A 21,653-nucleotide genomic window follows, 5' to 3' on the forward strand; every position below is an offset into this window, starting at 1 on the left:
CAAAAAAGACTAAATGAAGAAAATTTAAGTACCGGTACGTCAAAGACAGACAATTTACCATCTGACACTGACATATCGAGCATTGTTAGGATATAATGTCTAAGATTTAGTTTCATTTCTAATGAAAATGAAACAACAGTCCAGTCTAAAACAGTATAATAAACCACACGTGAGTGGCTTAACAAATACAAAAAAGCACACTAACAAGTGTGCCTTATTTATCTGCTTTCAGGGGATACTTTTTTTAGTACCAATTACATTTGTTGACTTGTAATCTTTTTTTGCATTTGTATTTTCATATACATCAAACAACGTCCAAAACACAAACATATAAAAATTTGAGGAAAAATTAGGTTAAAAATAAAAAATATACAATTGAAACATTTAAGTTTCCTATATTTAAATACATTACAAACGTTTTACATCTGTAAATGTCTCAACAGATTGTCTTATGCAGGCAATAACTATGTATAGAAATTTAAATTGTAAATATTTTTTATGCACGCCAAATATATATGTATTCTTTGATATATGTTGCAACACATATAAATATAGGAAAATATATAGTTATTAAAGTTGTGGTTCGAAATGTTATTACAAGGTAGGACATTATAACATTCATCTCATGATCATGTTATGATATGTCTTTATTCTAAATGGGTTTGAACTCTCACCAAATTAACCTCCTTGGGATACACACTCAAGGTTAGGTGTTGTTTTCTGCAGCTGCTCCGGAGCCAGACTGTCTCTCCACTGTTTAAAATTTCATGTCCTTGGTATAAAACTGTTTTGTTGTCTGCCTGTTGACAGGGCCAACTTTGACTCCTTTTGAACTTGTGAAAATAAACCTGACTGAGTGATTATCGCCTAACTCTGCTTGACATTTATCTTTTCCACGTCAAAGTTTAACATACTATTATTTAAGTTTAATTAATTTTTCCTATGTTTTTCAACATATTTGACTGCGAACTCCACTGGGTAAGCAACCACACATTTTAAGTACAAATACGGCATGAAATAATGTCAAATATAAACTCTCTTACAAAAAAAAAGGTTGTAATATTTTGGGGGGTTTAATTGTATTTGTCACATATAAAACATCCACATCCTGGCTGTGTTAAAATGAGAAAACAAGTATTTGTGAGGTATGAAGCGGTATAGGATACTGGTTAAGGCCTCTGTGAAGTTCTTTCAAATATAATTTTATTAAAATATTTGACAGTTAAATTATGTCCTTATAAAACTTTAAGTTCTTTCAGTATACAAAGATATAAAACTATTCACAGGAGCACAATATGCCACACACAAACTGAAAACACAAAGCCATGTGCACACTTTGTCGTCTAGTAGGTTTTGAGCTTGAAAACTTTGGAGAGAGGCGCTTTGGCACTGGAGTAGATCAGAAAGGATTCTCCATTAGAGCTGAAAAACTCCCAGTCACTGCACCCAATGGTTGGGAGCCAATGAACGGGAACAAATCCTTCATATCCCTGCCACCTGTAAGTGGATAAAAGAAATCAAATAATGGGCTATTTGCATATTAGTTGCTGTTTACTGTGTTCACACTTCTTTGACCTTTTTATGTTAATTCAAGGTACAACTACAAACTTTAGTGTGTTTTATTTGGATTATACCTACAAAAAAATTAGTAGTGCATAGTTGTGAGTGGGAAGGAAAATTATTTTTGAAAATTTCAACAGATAAAATCTTGAAAGTGAGGGGTACATTTGTATTCAACCTCATTTATTTTGATGCTGCTCAATAAAGCCCAGCACAAACAATTTTCTTCAGGAATCTTGTAAAATTTTTATCTGTAGCAAAACTTTTAAAGCTTGCATTATTTTCCTTTCGCTTCAATGCAATGTGCTAGTTTACGTTGGTCTATCTCATAAAATCCCAATTAGAAAAACACCCTAAAGTTTGTGGTTGTAATGTGAAGAAATTTCGTTTTTCACATTAAAGGAAGCACTGATACAAGAAATGGAATAGGTTTAAGTGTTAAAAATTCCTTTTCAGGGCATTATACATGTCAAAAATAATAGTATTTTGCATAATGCATGTACAAGTGTTTCTTTCTAAAATGACTTTATGACAGATACCCCATGGCAATAAGAGCTGACGAAAGACATCACACAGGGTGGGGACGTGTTGACAAGTTGAATACCTGTAAAGAATGCTGTTGAGAGAGTAGGATTCCCCATTATAAGAGTTAGCAACAACCAAGAAATATTCTTCCCCGAGGCTGAAGAACTCCCAATCCACTGCACTGGAAAGGATAAAGATCATTAGGTATAGCGATGATAAATTTAAATGACTGCAAATATCTTCAACCACAAAAATGATTAAAAAGTCTGTGTTTGTACATGAATCTCATAGATAGAATCTGTGAAATTCACATGAATACCTGTAGGTAACAATATCCTGGAAGCGAACAAACATCCTCCCACTCATGTCCAGCTCATAGATAGTTGAGTTGATGGTGTACTGGCTGGGTCCGTTACCCTGGAATCTGTGTCCATTGGCCACAACCAGAAATACTCTGCTGCCAATCTGGAACATTTCCCAGTCTGTGGCGCAGAATGTCTACAGTTGCAGAAAGTCAGACAATCAGTCAAATATTTCATATGGGATCCATTTAAACCAACAATCAAACTTCAATTCAACAAGAATGGCTCTAGTAGAGAATTAGACAAAACATGAGATAAACAACAGAAGAGTAAGGAAATATATTTGGATTTACTTACGTTTTAATTTAAAAGTGTCATGTAGAAAAAAATGCATATCTTTCTCAACAATCAGTGGGGACATCTTTATTGGTATTTCAGAAATCACACCCTTCTTTTAATTGCTTTCCAGCTGAGCCACTCATTAGGAAACATCATTAATTCCATTCAGATGTTGGTTAAGTTAAATTTGGCAGAAATATAAATATTTTTCTGCGTTTAATTGCATGTGAATAAATGTAAAAGTGCAAACAAAGATTTAAGTTGTAAACAACAAATCTCTGTTTGAAACTATTTGTTTCAGTTTATACCAGGAGTAGTCTAGGTTGATGTAGACAAAAGGGTTTCACAACCAAAATCAAAGAAAACAGGGTGTAATACACAGTCTTCAGAAAATAATATTGCATTGGGAGTATGAGAGAAGATGGCAACGAATACAGAATGAGTACCAAGTGGCAAGTTAGTCTGCAGATAACAGTAATAAAAGTGATAAATAAAAACTTTTTATTTCTTCTGAAGTTCAAAAGTGGACCTTGGCATGACACTGCACCCAACTAAATCCTGCTCCAGTTGCAAAGGGACATTGTACACGGTGCTTGTACAGCACTGATTTAATAGGATGCAAACCGTCAGAAATACAAATAAATTTACCACTTGCAGCAGCCATCTTGAATTTTGAGGATGGAGCTCTTGAGAAACCAAAGACTTTCTTATTTAGATTTATCACTGTGCAGTGTTTTGGTAATTTGACATATTCATCAGAAAACAGTTCAGTTTCATTTAGAAAATACAAAATATATATATAAAAAAAAAACAATTTTTCTGTTGTGTTTAGTAATGGACAAGTGTAAATTTCAAATTGGTTTAAATTTCTTTGCATGTTTGAAATAATAAAATCAAAAAAATAACTTCCAAAGAGAAACAGAAAAAAAAGAAAAAAAAGTTATTAATTTAAATTCATTTCAATTCAAATTTAAAAATACTTCATTAATCCCAAAAGGAAATTAAATAATTAAATAATTGAATTAAATAATTCCCAGCATGTACCCAATTCTGAAACAATTCATATACAATGACTAGAGGGGCGCTTTTTCTTCTGTACATTTGAAAACTTTTGGCCCAGTTAATTTTTCACAAATAACATATATAGAGGAACAAGGGCTTAAAAATCATATAAATGCTGATAACAACCCTTATTGCTATGCTTTACAGGCAGTGGCATCATCAGGAGTAGGATTGACTCTGCTATCAACGTTGAGGTGCAGAGTTCGTCATGAACTATAGGTCAACCTTTGGTGTATCTGTTATGGAAATTAGATTTTTTTTTTTTTCTTTCAATGTGAAAAGTTATTAAGCTAAATTTAAATCTGCTTATCTATTTGGACAACATAAACAATCAAATACCCATTTGTTTTGGGGTTTGTTTGTTTATTTAGTTGTTTTTGAAAGGGTTTCTGATGAGAAAATTCCCATTTATTTTTGACTTGCAACCTAGAAATTTCAGCTTTTTCACAAAAGAATCTAAAGTATTTGAAGTTTTGTTGCCAGTGCGGTTGTTTTACTGCCTTTTGACGTGGGCAGTTTGGCTCATCACGTAGATTATTTTAAAGTTTTTCAAGCGTCCAGAACTAATTAGACAGAGTCAAGCATGAAAATAGTAATACACAGAATAAAAAAACCTACATAAATTATTATACACTTATCAAAGTTTCTCTCAAACACAGTTTGGTTTTGGTGGCACTTTAACTGAGTGGAAATAAAAAAAATAGGTGCATAGGAAGGCAAGAACCAACATCTCTTGTTCTTGAAAGTTGAAGAACCACTGTTAATTTAAAACCCATTACTTGGAGACACAAACCTTTTTCAGTTCTTAAATCTAAAATATTTTTTGTCTCTCTATTTTATAAATCATAGTTAGCAGTTGAGCTCACAAGAAAACATTTCTCTGACTATGGAGGGACACTGGTCAGCAAATAACTGGACTGAAGATAAGCAAAAACATCTAAACTCAAGAGAATTTTTTTTCATGACCATTAAAAATCTTTCCGATTTACATGAAAGCAGGTTTTGCACACTGTGAGTAAAGATGTACATAGCAGTAAATAGATGTGTGTAGCTCCACAGTAATGGAACTAAGTGACATTACAACAGTAAGTAATGCTTATTTAAAATGTATCTACCGTCTTCTCATGTACGAGCCAACAGATTGCGTCATGAAGCTTCACTGTTTGTGCAACCAAGAGATATCGGAAATCCAGATTCTCACGTTTCTCTGATGATTTCAGGTAATTTATTACTACCAGCCCTCAGGGGTTCTCACAAATCCCCCCCCCCCCCCCCCGCCCCCAACCTCTGGAGTTCCCCTTTAATTACAAATCTCTCTGTGTTTTCTCGTGTGGCAATCAATGTGTCAACACAGTCACATCAGCTGCAGCCAGATTCAAATAAAATTGTTCATATCAGTTACAAAGCACTTCCATCAGTCAGGCAAATCATGCCAAACCACATCATCTGTTTTTGCCTCTATCTTGATCATTTTCCTTCCTTCCTTCCCAACTCTTTTCCTTTTATCGTTTTATTGTTCCGTCCTGACAGGATCTTTATGTGATCATCTCAGAGATATGGGTCTTATCAGGTGAAATCCACCCCCTACTAAAATGTTGCCTTCAAGTGCCATCAACTTTTCACAGTGGTTAGATTGGCAGTGGTAGTGTAATCAGATATGAGCCGTTGTCGGCACCATTTTTGATGCAACTGTTCTTCTTATCACACACCTTGATTATCTGGAACACTTGAAATTTTCCATCGATCCAAACGTAGATGACCGAGTCCAGAGAAGTGGTCATGCCATCGAAAGCATTTGCAACCACCAGGAAGTGGTACGGTCCAACTTTGAAGAACTCCCAGTCGTAGGCCCCCGATGTGATCAGTGTCTGGTGAACCTCAAAAGACTTTGTCGATCTGCTCCACTTGTAGATCACGCTGTTGATGGTGTGATTGTTGTTTCCTAAAAGCAGTAACGGTAAGAGTAAGATTTGGTTTTATTCAGCATCGCCAAAAAGCTGCAAGGCACTGAAATACAGTACAGTCATACGGTGTTCACCTTCTGACAGAAATATTTTTATTCTTACACACTTACATGTAACAGATCATTAACCAGATAAATATAACCCAAGTACATAGAAAAGTAGTTTTCAAATGTTAATTATGCTAATTAAGGGAAATAATTTTTTTTAGATTGGGACATGATGTTTTTCCTTCCTAATGTTGTCAGAATTGTTTTGTTTAAATTATTTATTGATCCTGCAAATCTGTCAGTAAAAAAGTGGTTAATCAATTACTCCACACTTTAACAATATAGTACTGCTTTCTGTATTTACTTGGATTATCTATCTGATATTAAAGTCGATTGAATGATCTGAAATATTTAAGAATGATTAAAAAAAAGAAGGAAAAACGTGATAAGTACTTTTGAATGGCAGTGTAATTGCTTACCCATTCTGTGATTGGCCACAGCAAGATAAGTCTGTTCATTAATGTTGAAAGCCTCCCAGTCTCGAGCGCAGTAGGTCTGCAGAGTCTGGAACTGCACAAACCGTTTTCTTCTGTTGCTCCATTTATAAATGACAGAAAAGTCAGATTCAGGCTGTTTGTCGACAGACTTGTTTGTTTCAGTCCCAGAATTAGACACTACCAGATATGCCTATAGGCAAAAACAACAAAACAGAGGTAATGAGAGATGAATTTAAGGTTTTAATTTTCAAAACGTGTTGATAAAAAAAAAAGGATGGAATCTCCATAACACCTTCTTTCCTACTTGGAAATGCTTCCAAGACAGAGCGCCGTGAGTGCTGATGTTCTGGTAGAGCCGGAAACCCAAGTTGGTCCAGAGATACACAGCAGAACCAGAGGCTGAGGATCTGTGGGCCATAGCAGCCATGAGGCCAATGCCTTGTATCTGAAACACCTAAAGATCAGATAAAAATGAGCTCAAAACAAAACAGCAAAGTCGTATCGGAAAAGAAATGATGAAGAAATACCTCTACATCGTGTGTCTCAGAGCTGGTGGTAAGAACCTGCTGTTCCAAAACGTAGTCCAGTCTTTTATGGTCTGTGTTGGAAGGTAAAATGATTTTGTCAATTGTAACAAAGAGATAAAGCTGCTTGTTGCTAGCAGTTGGATGCTCACCCTCCAACACAGTGATCCACACTGACCCGTCACAGACATAGAGGCCCTTTTTGAGAGGATTAAACCACAGCTGACCTCGCAGCAACTCAGAACATGGCCTCTCCACGCCCACTGACAGTCGTCCTGCGGCTTCTGACAGATCGCATTGAAGACGGAGCAATCAGCGGTAATTCCCTAATACTCGAGTCACATTCCCTTGTGAAGCAAATGTACAAATTACCAGAGGAAGTGTCATGTCTCTCATTCTGCCTCCTCCTGACAGGAAGGTCTAAGAGCAGCGGTGGAACTGACAAAGCTGCAAGCCGGGGGTCAGAAGACGGGCAGAGTTGATTGGAGGCGTCTGAGTTCGGCACAAGAACCAGTTGTCGCATCAGGCCCTGAACATGTGGCAACAGATGAGATACTCGTCAACAAGTGGTTGGGATGCTATTAAATGTCCTTGGAGTTGAATCACAATTTGAAACTCAACTCACTGAAAACAAGCCCTTCCATCTTCCCCGACTGCCAATGTGGAATCTGGATGCCTGGATGTTAAGATCTGAAGGGAAAGCCCTGGAGGGACCACTGTTTGCAATAAAAGACAATTATCCTAAACAGCTAATAAACACTGCCTTCCAAAAGTATGCACAACCCTTGGTTGTTTTGGGGGGGTTTTTTACAGTCAACGCACTTTTCTCAAAACATTTCCTTCATAAACTCACAAAGACAAGTCGCCTCTGATCTGCTTCTGGCCATTCATAAATCATGTGGACTTGCTGACATCCCATGCAGCTCTGAACGCTCAAAACTAAAGCTGGGAGTGCAAAACAAATGGAGATTCCTAAAGAGCACATTCATTCCGGGTTGAATTTTTGGTGAAGTGTCACAGTTGCAAGTATTTTGTGTAATACCTGAGAGTTTCACACATAAAGAAAATGAAATTCGTCTTTGTGAAAAAGTAGATCGGGCGAAGAGCACCTTGATTATCAGTTTTCTAGTCTTTCCGCAGACTCTCAATTCCGGTTAGGTGTAGACTTTGACTGGGCCATGGATATTATTCCAACTATAAGATTTTATTGGCTGAATCTGCGGGGTAGTTCTCCTACAAGCTGAAACTCCAACATGTAGTATTAAGTCTTTTGAGGATTTTCTGATATTTAACTCCATCTATCTCACCATAAGCAGGTTCTCTGTTCCTGCTGAAGAAACGCATCACCGCAGCATGATGCTTCCAACTAGATTGATTTTGTTAACTAATTCATTTCATATTTAGTTAATCAATTTCATATTTAGTTAACAACTTATGTTTGTAGTTGCACCTGATTTTATTTAGGATTATAATGTTAAAGAGGATTGGTGGGGGGGGAGGGGTAAATAAAAATGCACACCACACTTTTCAGTTTTTCCTTTGTAAAAATAATTTTGGGATCCATGTTTCTCTTTTCTTCCGCTTCAGAATTATGTTCTGCTTTGCACTAATCTTATCAAGTCCTAACAAAATACAATGAAGTTTATTTCTGTAGCATGTTTGCAGTATAACGTTTCAAACATCGCAAGTCACTTGAGGCTGAATTTCTTCCAACTGAAGTACCTTTCTTAAATTTCAGACTGAAAAACAAGAACTTGAAACCTGAACTGTTCTGATGGTTATAGAGATTGCACCCTGCTGCATGTCAGAGGAAGTTTCTTCTCAAAACCATCTGTCACTTACTGCCAGGATGTCATGATATGACTGCAGGGCGCAAATACATTTTACATTACAGCAAGAACATTTTATTGTGGTGAGACGTCCAGGATCTTACAGGTAAGAAGGAAAGGGAGATGATGGACGGAAAAAAGGCAAAAAGAGAGAACAAGCAGAGCTGAGCTTACCTTTCCAGCGGCGGGTTACAGTCCACCGTCAGCTTCCTGTGGTGAAGGCCGATGACTAAAACCAGTGTGTGCCACTGGTTGGGAGTTAGACGGATGCCTTGAAAGCTCCAGTGCTCTGCTGCTTTCCGATGGCCGTTGAAAACAAAATGCAGGCTGTTTTGGGATAACTTTAGTCCAAGGATGACCCCTGCATGTTTCTCATCACTCTTAGTTTCCTTCTTCCTCAGGCGCTGCTCGTCTTCTTTCTCCTCCAGTGCGACAGCCTCCACGTTACTTCGTCCCATCAGAGAGAAGACGTACTCGTCTCGCTGCAAGAAAGAGAGTAAATGCCCTCAAGACTAAACGAATTTGGCAGTGGCAAAATGTAAAGGAGTAAATTGATTTATAATGGTGTGTTTACAGATTTTAAAATCGTGTATGTAGTTTTACTCCTTGGTATTTTACACCAAAACTGATTCTTTCTCTTTTACATTATGTTGCAGATAATAAACACATTAAAGTACATTGACTTTCAGTTGAGTCTGTAAGGATTTAGATTTCTGTGTTGTTTACATATCAGCATATATAAATAATAATATTTATTTAGTATATTAAATAAATATTAGTATTTAATATATAATGTAGTTAATAAAATATTTATTTTATGAGATATTTATTTAATAAAATATTACATTTATATTGTATTGATTTAGAATAAATGAAATATTTATTTGCAATAATACTTTTGCAAAGTATACTTTTGGTCTTGTGTCAGAGATTCATCACCTCTGACAGATGCTTACCTTGGGTGCAAAGCGATTCACTTTCACTGTGATAACAATGGAAAACTCTTTGGGGAAAAGGTCACAGTTCGCCAAGAGCTGGGAAGCGGGGAAGCTCATAGACGCATCGGGGCTGAGAAACTGGACGCCCCTCGCCCCAGCCGACTGCTTCACGCGCGCCCCGGGGGCCACTCTGGACGTGTCCCTCTCCAGAACAAAAGACAGAAGATCCAAGGGAAGCAACTCTGAGGACAGCAGACAAATAAAGAGGCCAGAACGGCGGTCAGTGCTGTGCTATGAACGGCTGGAGATTCTGCAAAAACGAAGCTCAGAAACAGTTCGAAATCCTCACACTTCTTAGTTTGAGTCTAAGGTAAAACCAATTAGAGATACAAAATTTACAGGGTAAATTGTTTACCCTGTAAATTTTACCCAATTATAACACTTCTTTCCACCTGGACTGTTTGCATTGAGCTTCAATCATCTTCTCAATAATTATATCAACAGAAATTGTCCACTTTGGAGTCGCATCTTTTCCGGAGTCAAATTATGATTTTTTAGCTTTTATTGAAAATTTTGTTTTGTTTTGTTTTATTATTATTATTATTATTATTATTATTATGTTTTTTGGTACTTAAATATTCTCTACTTTTTCATTTTAGAATACTTTGACATGTGAAATCTGAACTGGATTATTCTACATTAAATCAAACTGCTTAAATCACTGCATGATTTTTGATCATTTAAATTTGTAAAGTTAATAAGTAAATAAACATTTAAAAATACATTGAGAACATAGTTGTATTTTTTTATGTGTCTGGCTAAAGCCCAGTCTTAGAGAGTACACAGTCCCTTCCAGACCCTCCAAAAAAGTGGCAAAAATGGTTCAACTAATTATGAACTACTTTACACTGGTCTATTAAATAAAAATCCCAGTAAAATACATACATTGTAACTTGACAAAAGTGTAAAAGACAGCATTAACACCTTTGCAAGACCCCGTATTGAAAGGGAAAAACAATCAGGATGACTGGAAAGTAATAGATACATTATCTTACAAGGGTTGTTACTATAACAAGATACTCAAAAGCTGGACTGGTAGAGGAGAAATACTGAAAGATTGATGAGATGTCAGTTGGATGTTTATCCTGTAAACCCTAATATCCTGATGTGTATAGAAATGCAACTGAACCCTAACCCCATGCAATGCCTGTACTTGTTTGTGGATGTTCACCCAAACACACACACACACCCACCCACGCCAGCACTCCCAGTAAGCAGACGCAGACAGTTGGAATTATCCAGAAGAATTTTAGCTGCAGGGCCTTCCCAGCTTTTGGATGGAGCCATAAACAATCCACTGGGTAATCATTAACAGGGCCACTTATGCTGAGCTAAGACGAGGTGATGTCTCGTAAAGTTTAGAACGAAACAGATACCATTAGATAAAACGGTCTCTTACCTGTGCACTGTCTCCATGCGTCTGTCGTTGTCTCCGTGACCCTGGAAGCCCAGAGGAGGAGCAGTATGAATATCTGCATCGACATTATGAAAAGTGGTCCGCTTCAGTTGCCAACTAACAGCAGTGTCTCCATGGCCAGGGTAATGTTCAGTCTGTTCCTCCTCCCTTGGTCTTTAGCTCGAGCGATGATCCATGAAAGAAAACCGTGCATCCTTCATCTTGATCCCGGCAAGAAAGAATATGTTCCAACTTGGAGTCTTTCTGAATATCTACTTGATCACACGTCGTCCTTAAGCAGCATGAAAGGTACCTGTGTGTGCTGAACCAAATCCACCCCCCTGTGAAGGGAATCCTGCACCTGCAGCTCCTTTTAAACACCGGAGCCATGCAAATCACTAACCGGCCTGTCACTCATCCTCCCTCGACCGCAAATTTGGTAACACACACCGCCAGAGGGCTGAGCTGTCTCACTTTATTTGTACATTTGTGCTTACAGCACACCGACACAGAACAGCAGGCAGGCAAACACAACTTCTGTGTGCAAGCAGACGCAAAATGTCAGTCAAATGCAAAAAAGTTTTCTTTCTTTATTCTGCCTATCTTTGTCGTGCCATTGTTGTCCCATTTGGTGTCAAATAAAAGACAGAGGAAGTTGTTTGTATTCAGATCTCTTTACTCTCTGACCTCCTAAGTAAAAATCCAGAGAAACAACTGGCTTCAGAGATCACACCAAATATTTGTAAGAAGGAGCTCTTGTGAGATGAAAAAAAAACAAACAAACTTTTCAACATTGATGAACTGCAGTTGCAATATAGCTAAGAATTCGTGAATTAAAGCTAATTATTTAATGCTACGTTAAGTGAAAATGTTTTTATAGAGGTAATCAGCAAATTAAAAAAGTAAATAAATAAAGTTGATTAAAGTTTGATTTCATAATCTCTGGGTTGTATATTTAAGCTTGTGTGGGACCTCCCGAAGGCCTCCCATTCATAGACTACCATATTTACAAGGAAAATGGATTCTGCATTTTATTTACATTAATATAACAGACCATAGTGCGACCTGTATCCAGCTGTATCGATTGAACAATCAATTTTTCTGCGAGATAGGACAGGGCTGTGGGAGAAATCCAGTTAAGGAACAGAAAAAATCCCAGTACAACGCCCTAACTCAGAAATATCCTGATTCCTGGTTTGACTCATCAATCGCAGCAACGATCTTATGACTGTTCCAGTTCAGCTGAATTAGACAGGCCCACTTATCAAACATCTGGGGTTCTAAATAAAGGTTACAAAGAACCAAATTTAACTATGCTAAAACAATGTAATACTTATCACATGGTTTAATCTTTTCCTTAAAGTCTCCCAGGCTTTGTGAATTGTAATTTGCATGTTTTGTTTGTTTTGGGGGGGTTTTTCCGTTTGGTATTCTCAGAACTGCACCATCATTAGATTTAATCAGTATTTATGTTTTGCCTTGGATTTTTTTTTCTTCTTCTTTTTAAATAATCATCATGTATGTAATGTGAAGTTTTGTTTGATGGTAATTAGTTTTTCAGTATTGTCTGAAGTCTGAAAAGTACTTCAGCATATAACATAATTGTTACAATACATAACAGTAGTCATAAATGGATAAAACTGTTGTATGGCCTGCTGGATATTTTCTTATCACCACGATATTTTTATATTTACCTGTGATAGCTGAATAGCCGTGATCAAATTTTTGAACTACAGCTTTAAAGCAGCTGAAACTGTTCCTGACAGGTTTTGTTGGCGTGCTTCAGTGCTGCCACCTCGTGGTCGTTGCTTCACAGTCTCACATTAGCGAGCGTCTGCTGTTTCTGAATTGTAACCCTCTTAATAGAATTTTTTTTTTGCTTAGATTGTCACTTTGAAATTGCCAAAAACATTGTGTGGTGAGTGATTGCACCTGTCCCCTTTTTAATGACAACTTTAATTTTCTTTAGCAAGCAGAGATGTAGTATGAAATTATGTTTTTGACAGTAAAAAAAAACAAAAACAAAAAAACTTGAGACAAAAAAAAAAGAAAAAGGACCAAAAACATACAGTCTGAACTGATGTGATTGTAATAAGATCGAAGGGTTCCGGTTTTTGGGATATTATAGGAAAGATCAACACAAACCTGTGCTGATTGTGCATGGTTGAATTTTTTTTACATCGGTTCAAATAATTTGCAAAGTGTGAGGTGTGCAGAGATACATATTGAGTTTCCCCCGCTCATTGCAAAGCAAAGTCAGTCATATTGGATGTGTTCTGTGAACATCACATTTCAAATCTTCACATATTTTCCCTTCAATTTAGGTAAGTGCTTTAACTGGGCAGTTTTAACAGATGAATATGCCTTAATTGTAATTGATTTCATTTATGGCTGTATGTTGATGTTTATCGTCCTGCTGGAGGATGAACCTGCGTCCCATTCTCAAGTTTTCTTCCGGCATATGTCGCTGTATTCATTTACCATCCACATCAACTTGGATTAGCTTTGCTATAACTAAGGAAAAGCATTGCAACTGAATGATACCACCACTACCGTACTTCACTGAGGTTGTCTCATCTAACCAGGCCGCAGTATTTAATTTGCTTTGTCCACAGCATTGATTGTGGCAGACTGTGAATACTACCTTCATTCAATTTACATACAGGAGACTTTTAAAGGGAATGGAGACACTGATTTTATTTAGAGGCATTTAGGTAAAGGGGGCTGAATGTGAAAACCCACTTTTTTTTATGTGTAAAAAAAAAGGACTTAATTTTCTTCCCACTTTATAATTGAGCTACAATATAAAATCCCAATTGAAGTGTCTAAGTTGGTGGTCGTAATGCGTCTAAAGTTCAAACAATAAACTGAACCACCGAATTATGCAGCAACTGCATCCCTCTATAAAAAAATAAAATAAAGCTAAATAATGAAACATGAGACCGAGTATCTGAGTACCAAACTATATTTATTGTATACAGTAGTAAAAGACCACAAATAATGTACAAACAAGTAGAGAAACAAACAAGACGAGACCTGGACCCCATTCTTCATACATGACAGTGTAGTTCAGCCAGCCGCCACAAAAAACTTCTGTCCAGATAAACCCAGTTGTTAAAATGCAAACAATGTGGAAGGCTGATTTGTAGGTACTGATAAAATGTGCTCTTATATTTGTGACGAAAGCTAAATTCACAATCATTACCAGTAAATGATTTGTGCCGAGACGATTCGCACAAAGACTTAACTTCCTCTTCTAACACGCCATCCAATGGGGAGAGATGGCTGTTCGGGAGTCATTTGTGAACTTAAACAGTAAAATGAAGAGTTCTGATAGCAGATGGTAAGTATATATATTCGCTTTTAAAAAAAAGATAGGATACCGCCACTTACTCGACTGATAAAAAGGATGCATACAAAAATACAGCTGAATAAAATGGATGTGAACAGTTCAATATAAAAGGGAAATGGCTTTCTGGCAGGCCAGAGGAAGAAGGGAAGGAGATTTGCGGTCATTTGTTTAGCCGTCTTGTTCCAAATGAAACCGAATCTGCTCAGGTACAAAAACTAACCCATTTTCTGAGTGTTAAACCTCAGAAAGCATCCATAAAACTCCACACGACTCCAAACGGGTTTGCTTTTTCACAGATTTCCAGCTCATTCAAAAGCATTCTGCTCATTTCACTCCATACTGAAAGATCCAAGTTTGCGACGGTAAAAGATCAAAAATAAGTGACCCGCGCTCATCCCCAGGACTGACCTTCCTGCTCTACGAATATGAAGCGATGTGCCAACATCACGCTCTCCAACGCCAGACTCATCTGAGAGATCTTCTCCAACACGGCAGCAGAGCGCATTTTGTTTGTAACACAACATCTCAGGAGGTGATGCATCGTAGAAAAGTGATGTGCTTACAACAATCTGCTTTGGCTGGACGTCCTAAGCTCAAAGTGGAAGCCGCTTGACGCCGAAAACAGCACTGGAGTCGGAAACAAGCTCTCAGCTGACGTCGCCCGCAGCTGAACTCCCAATCGGAGCCGCTTTTATCACAGGGACAGATTGCTGTCCGTTTAATAGCCGAAAAATAAAAATAAAGAGGAAAAAGATGCATTTGTTACCAAGACACAGCCAAAACTAAGCCTACTTTGATGGCATAGACTTATTTTACCCCCTGATCGAGCATTTCGCCTGAGCAAATGGCAATCTGTACAACAGATTGTTCTCTATTAGAAGCCGGGGAGCAGTACACTAACGATCTAATGACACTGTTTTAACCTTGCAATTAGAGAAACATACATTTAAAGAGAAGCAGATGTTCTGTCTTTGGAGTATTGTTCTTAACCTCACAACTAATCTAACACCCATTTGGATATTTCTATACAGGACAAAAAAACCCAAAAACAACTATAATTTTAAACAGGAGGCAAAAAAAAAAAAAGAAATGTACAAAAAGGATGCAGAAGCACCTAAAATGTAAAGATACCTAAATACATTTGCTGAACGAAAACAAAACAAAATAAAAGTGAAATAGCAAGCAGGTGGGTGTTCAGTTCATACGGTGCTTCCCCTTCAAAAACTCGCCCCACTGACTGCGACCCCTGGACAAAAACCTGCAGAGCCCCACACTCTGACGCGCTGGAAGCAGAGCCGCAACAGCAGTTTCTGTGGAGAGCCGTTGGTCCGATTACAATCTGCAGCACCAGACAAGGACACGATGGTCCTGACCAGCCAGCCGCAAAGACTGAAAACACTCGACTTCAGTCCTGACTAAAAGAGTAAATAAAACAGCTGACGAGCAATGTCGAGCAGCTGACAAAGAATGTCTTTCAAAAGAGAAAAATAATAATATTAATAATAACAATAATTATAAGCTGGCAGGAGCAAACGGGGAGGGAGAGACAGTGAAGGTGGTTTAGGGCATGGTTTGAACATGGCCGTCAGTGAGGTGGGTGGTCGGGCTTAGCAGCACCCGCCAGTCTGCTGCTGGAAAACATCTATGGTGTCTTCATCTTCCATCTCCAGCTGGAAAGAGGATATACAAATGGATGGATATCAAAAAGGATTGAGCAGTCCCAATACATTTAAAGCAGAAAAAAAAAAAAAAAAATATATATATATATATATATATATATATATATATATATATGTGAAATGTTTGTTTTACACGTTTATTCGTGTAGAAAAGCGTAACCATACCTGTGCGGGTGTATCCGTCTCATTGATTGGCTGGCCATCGAACCTGAATCTGATCTGCCTTATTGAAAGACCCTGTCGATGAAGACGGGCAACGGGTAAACAACAACCAGAAAGCTGAAGCAGGCGCAAACAGGAATGCAATTTCTAAGCTGTTTCGATTTTGTCAAGTCTCAATCACAAACTTCAAAGTATTGTGATGGGATTTGAAAACTTTAGAGCACTTGCATGCATCATCCAACCAACTTCATGTCCCTGCTAAAGAAAGACATCCGACTGATGCTGCTACCATCATGGTTAATGCGTAGTGGGTGAGTCCAGAGTTATACAGTGTTGGTTTTCTGCTACATGAAGAGTTTTCCACTTACACAAAATGCAGGACACTTCCTTCTCTACACTTCTTATGGCTTTCCTTCAGCCACTCGATTGATGCTACCTGTGTTTTCCTTCTTGAAGGCAGGAAAACACTGCTACATCTTATTTAGACACGAGTTTGTTGTTGGCACAAAAATGGGAAAAATTTCAAGTTGTATGAACACTTGCAAAGTACTGTATTGTGCAAGCGGTTGTAATATACAGTACAGACCAAAAGTTTGGACACACCTTCTAATTAAAATGGGTTTTCTTTATTTTCATGACTATTTATAAGGCAATAAATCCCACTTATTAACCTGACAGGGCACACCTATGAAGTGAAAACCATTTCAGGTGACTACCTCTTGAAGCTCATCAAGAAAATGCAGAGTGTGTGCAAAGCAGTAATCACAGCAAAAGGTTGTTACTTTGAAGAAACTAGAATATAAGGGGTATTTTCAGTTGTTTTACACTTTTTTGTTTAGTGCATATTTCCACATGTGTTATTCATAGTTTTGATACCTTCAGTGTGAATCTACAATGTCAGTAGTCATGAAAATAAAGGAAACTCATTGAATTAAAAGGTGTGTCCAAACTTTTGGTCTGTACTGTATATTATGACAGCCAGCTGGTCTTGCAACTCACCTGTCGTTCGCAGTACGCCTTCATTAGTTTGCTGAGCGGTGTGTGTCGTTTGATTTTGAACTGAACGACTGATCCATCCTGACCTGCAACTTTGAGGTTGATGTGGTCATTCTCCGTCTTTACTCCTTCCTGCAGAGCAAATGTCAGGAGAAAGAAAAAAGTCAGAACCGAGTCAGTCGGAGTAACGGACTTTAATCTTGGTTAGGCTAGGCAGGGGTGTCCAAAGTCGGTCCTCGAGGGCCAGCATCCTGCCTGTCTTAGTTTTCTCCCTGCTGGTAGTAACAACCTTTTCAACATGACAATGTTCCTCTTAGGCCTTCTAACGAGTCAGCATTGGATCCAGGTGCGTTAAACCAGGGAGAGAACTAAAACATGCAGGATTCCGGCCCTCCAGGACCTTTGGACACCCTGGGCTAGGTAGGGTCTTGTGTTTTTAACAAATACAGTGGAAATCCATGGCTTGTGCATAAGTAGCAATCAGAAGGTGGCTAAAGCAACGCTGTAGTTAAATGTGTGGCAAAAACCAAGACTTTGCATTAAATCAATATTAAGCCATATATATATATACACACACACATATATATATATATATACAGACACACAAGAGCTGATCACCATTTCTAGCTTTATTAACAATTTGATACAGTAGATGATTTTAAAAAGTTCGTATTCCTACCTTAAAACAGACCTCTAATATAATTATTTGCACTTAAGGGCAACAACAAAGTAACAACATATTTATCTGATAACAAAAAATGTGAAAAATTTAAAAATAAATAAGTAGGATACAAGTAAAGCCGGCCACGCCAGACGTTAAATCAGGCCACAGACTTCATTTTCAGATGCTAACGTTAGCATAATTAGCTCAAGGCTAGGTTAGCACACCGGCGGTCCTTCGGGATCAATTGGAAGTTTAGCTGCCGGGCTAACGTGGCTAACTGCTTTGTTTTGTTGTGTCCTAGACGAACCGGAATATTCATAAAACTAAATGAGCACAAACGCGCCACCGCAACAACAGTTTTTAAACGGGTGCGTCATAACCATTTGCGCTCTTTTGCCGCTAACTACAGCTGCGGCATTTTGCAGCTTTGCGGAGATAACGTGTGACCCTTTCGACAAAAGAGGTGGTTATGAAGGGGGTGGGGGGGAACCACAAGATACATACATACACTGTGATCAGATTTATAATAAATAATTTAGACATAAATAAAGAACATTAGCAGAAAGGTCATTTTGATTTATTCCCATTTCAATCGTGCAGCCTCGCTCATTGAGTATACGTATAGATGTGCGGGTTCTCATTCATTTTGCGAAACTCAACACTGCGCCAATTTGGAGAAACGTGCAAACACAGGCCTGTAGATTGCACATTTCCGAGGCGATTTTGCAGCAGCCCGACCCAGTCGTCAGCACGGATGAGCCGCCGTGTGAGCCTCTGTGTCTTACCTTTGGCTTTTCCTCTGACATCTCGGTTCGTTTTGTGTTCGGGGGTTCAGAACAGACCGATACCGGGCTTCAGCCGTCTTCCTGCCGCCTTCTGTCCAATGTTCTCCTAGCTGACGCGTACGCGCACCGGACCGCTGTTTCGAATAAACGATTGGTCGGGGAAAGCCACGTGGTTTGCCCTTCTAGGGAGCGCGGACTCGGGTACGCGCACGCATGCAGAATCCTCAGTGCTGAGTGAAGCTGACACCCCACCCACGTCAAAAAAGTCAGCAAATAGTCTGAGTGGTTAGTGCTCCGTTAGTGCAGGTTTGTGCCGTTAAAATTTTCGTTTGTGCAGCTTTGGTTTCTGAGATATTAAAAATTATTTTTTAGGTCATCCAGAGTTCACCATCCCCCCATGTTGCTCCAAACATCAAAATTTTTGCTTTACGTCGCCGCCACTATGTAGCCTGGGCCACAATGTTACCCAAAGATTATATTATACAAATGATAATTTCAGATAACGATATTATTTTTACTTTTTTCTAAATATACCAACTAAATCTGATTTTACTTTATTTGGTGCTTTCAGAGTTTAACATTCACGCGATGACATTCACCCAATTAGGGGACAATTAATTTCACCTGCTGCAGCCTGTAGCCTACTTCCTGTTTTACTTCCGGTTCTCTTCCAGCACATTCCTGTCAGGTAAGTCTTGGTTTCAGTGTCATTTTTATGTATTTGAGGTTGCTGTATTTTTGTAGAAAGGGGACTATTTGCAAGAATTCATGGCATAATCAATATGCCATGAACTATATATATATAACTATATATAGTTATATAACTGTATTATATAACTATAATACAGTTATAGTAAGACAATATTTCTGGTAATTTTTTTTTTTTTTGGTGATGTATAAACTTGAATACCTTATGGTTTGCTATTGACACACCCAAATATCTGTATTGTGAGGCAAAGGGTTTCTATCCTACTTGAGAACTAATGAACCATGAAAGTGACTGTTTTGAAAATCCAATATAATTTGACAGTAAAATAAGAAACTGTGTTGATTTGAACAATGAACTTTAACAATTCAAACAATAACAACAACAACAAAAACAGTGTCTTGATAATTGGAAATTAATTTCTCCTGTCTTGAATAGACAACTCCTTTCATGTGAACATGTGAACTCCTTTCAGAAACATGGCATGAAGCTATTTGCCTTTGGTCTGGTCTTCAAACTTTCTCCCCCAATTTTTTTCCCTCACAGATCTGCTGTGTATAGCACTGCATCTGGTAGTATTTTTTCTTTTCAGACAGTGTCTTCAAGACATTTGCCAGGTAATCATAAAGCTCCCACACAGATGGAGTTCTCTGGCAGTATGCAGTATAATGTCCCAGGCCATCTTTGGTCAAGCTTCCCCTGAAAGCAATGACTGCTCTCAAAGTAAGTGTTTTTCCTTGGAGAACCATAATGGAGGGAAATTCACTCAAGGCGAATTCAGTTGGATTTGGAAGGTCACTGTCAATCCATGTTATTTCTCCAATGCTGTAGCTGTGAGTAACGGTTCCTGTGCAGAGAACATTTCCTGAGGTATTGGCTCCTGTTTTGAATTCAGATGGACATTGTGATTCATTATGCAGTGGTCGGAGGCAGGGAGACTGTGGAAGGAAGAGTCCTTTTTCTACTGAAGTGCCAAGCTGAGCCATGCCAGAATTCTTCAGGACAGAAATGTCAGGTGAAACAAATGGTACTTCCCTGGTCATTCCTTTGTTTAGGTAGCAGTATTGTGAAGAGCAGTGTTTTGATAGGTAAACGCTTGATACATTTCTCATTGTCTTCCCAATAACAGTGGCAATATTGCACTGGGCATCGATTTGGTGGGTACCAGACCTCAACTTTGTTTTTGCAAACATTGAACTAAGTAGATCTGCCCTCTGCAAGTATGTCTTTGGGGTCACGCCATCTGTAGTTATGGATTTCACCAGCTGCAAGAGTGTGTTATCACTGTCATTCATGACAACATTTTGAAATGCAGAGCTGTCACAGAAAGTACAGCATAAGCACTGACAAAGGGCATCAAAGGAACAGGTGTTTAACACAGAGAGAGACAATTTCCCAACTTTAACAGGCTGATGCATGTTTCCATTTTTTAATAATCCCACTTTCACTCTTTTGGCCCCAGATGATGAATCTGCATGGAGCCATTCAGTGCAGGAACTCGGGTATGAAGTCCTCTTCCTCTTTTTGGGTGGAAGAATTTGTCCTCTCCAATTTTCAACCACGTTTTCATCTGCTGTGGAAAACTCTCTGGTGGCATCAGATTCCATTAAATCGCTAGAATCCATTTCTCTGTTACCTTCAGCATTGTGGGTAATTATGGATGCAGGATTAACTTCTGCATCTTCTGCTGATGCAACTTGTTCCTCTTCTTTTTTTTGCTTTTGTCCGCATATTTCCTTCGATGAAGGAAAGATGCCGAGAAATGAAGCGATCGACTCGCATGGGTAAGTTCTCATGTTTGAACAGGCCATGTTTTACATTTTTGAATTCAGCTTCAACATTGGCTGAGCTTGCTGTGAGGCTGGTGCTTTTGAAGAGTGGAACCATTATTCCTGTCCACAGTGGTAAGTAACTTGCAAGTCTTATAATGTGTGGCACAATCTCAGGGAGGAAATGGATGTTATCCCTATCCCCATTAGCTGCAGCGTGTGTCCTGCTCTCCTCACAAATGTTTGACACCCAGTCTCGTAGATCAGTCTGGACGTCATCACATGGATCCACTTGATGCACTTCCTTTGTGTCTTCATCTGGAATGAGGATGGAATCTTCTGCAATCTGGGCTTTCAGGTATTTTTTGCACCTCTCTGATTAAAGAGGGGTTCCAGAACTATCATCACCTTCTGCCTCACTGAGAGCCACAACAGTGATGGCATGTATTAACTGCTTTGCATGGTCCAAGCTTTGTGCTTGAAGAAGCTTTGCTATTCCCCTGACAAAGAAGTCTTTGACACGGTGTGACTTGTTTTTCAGGCAGTCCCACTGGCAG

The 21,653-nt window shown here is 38.5% G+C and overlaps 2 protein-coding genes across 3 annotated transcripts; both read right to left on the minus strand.

Annotated features, from left to right (window-relative positions):
• Positions 1-1,049: 1,049 nt before the first annotated feature.
• LOC116709198 (thrombospondin-type laminin G domain and EAR repeat-containing protein-like) lies at positions 1,050-11,347 on the minus strand. Of its 2 annotated transcripts, none has more exons than XM_032547612.1 (13): positions 10,987-11,347; positions 9,546-9,769; positions 8,764-9,071; positions 7,386-7,476; positions 7,133-7,289; positions 6,913-7,044; positions 6,764-6,834; positions 6,529-6,690; positions 6,219-6,426; positions 5,498-5,730; positions 2,405-2,583; positions 2,165-2,266; positions 1,050-1,497 (listed from the first exon to the last, which is right to left on the minus strand). In XM_032547612.1, exons 1-13 carry the CDS (start codon positions 11,069-11,071, stop codon positions 1,344-1,346), a joined length of 2,106 nt encoding a protein of 701 aa, XP_032403503.1. In that variant the 5' UTR covers positions 11,072-11,347; the 3' UTR covers positions 1,050-1,343. The 2 variants fall into 2 exon arrangements, with proteins under 2 accessions (XP_032403503.1, XP_032403504.1); XM_032547613.1 differs by having other exon boundaries at positions 1,389-1,497; positions 2,165-2,261.
• Positions 11,348-15,020: 3,673 nt separating this feature from the next.
• On the minus strand, positions 15,021-18,755 carry sumo3a (small ubiquitin like modifier 3a). Its single transcript, XM_032547492.1, has 4 exons — positions 18,622-18,755; positions 17,176-17,304; positions 16,180-16,251; positions 15,021-16,005 (listed from the first exon to the last, which is right to left on the minus strand). Exons 1-4 carry the CDS (start codon positions 18,640-18,642, stop codon positions 15,943-15,945), a joined length of 285 nt encoding a protein of 94 aa, XP_032403383.1. The 5' UTR covers positions 18,643-18,755; the 3' UTR covers positions 15,021-15,942.
• Between the last annotated feature and the right edge of the window lie 2,898 nt (positions 18,756-21,653).

Source organism: Xiphophorus hellerii, chromosome 19 (genome assembly GCF_003331165.1).
Source record: "Xiphophorus hellerii strain 12219 chromosome 19, Xiphophorus_hellerii-4.1, whole genome shotgun sequence".
Classification (NCBI taxonomy): domain Eukaryota; kingdom Metazoa; phylum Chordata; class Actinopteri; order Cyprinodontiformes; family Poeciliidae; genus Xiphophorus; species Xiphophorus hellerii.

Excerpts from the sequence above, each read along its gene's own strand:
- LOC116709198 (XM_032547612.1), bottom strand. The coding sequence starts at position 11,071 with ATGTCGATGCAGATATTCATACTGCTCCTCCTCTGGGCTTCCAGGGTC. Across the intron at positions 9,072-9,545 it reads TGAATCGCTTTGCACCCAAG|CGAGACGAGTACGTCTTCTC; the intron begins GTAAGCATCTGT and ends TCTTTCTTGCAG. Across the intron at positions 7,477-8,763 it reads TGTAACCCGCCGCTGGAAAG|TGGTCCCTCCAGGGCTTTCC; the intron begins GTAAGCTCAGCT and ends TATTGCAAACAG.
- sumo3a (XM_032547492.1), bottom strand. The coding sequence starts at position 18,642 with ATGTCAGAGGAAAAGCCAAAG. Across the intron at positions 16,252-17,175 it reads AGGCGTACTGCGAACGACAG|GGTCTTTCAATAAGGCAGAT; the intron begins GTGAGTTGCAAG and ends CTTCATCGACAG. Across the intron at positions 16,006-16,179 it reads AGACGGATACACCCGCACAG|CTGGAGATGGAAGATGAAGA; the intron begins GTATGGTTACGC and ends TCCTCTTTCCAG.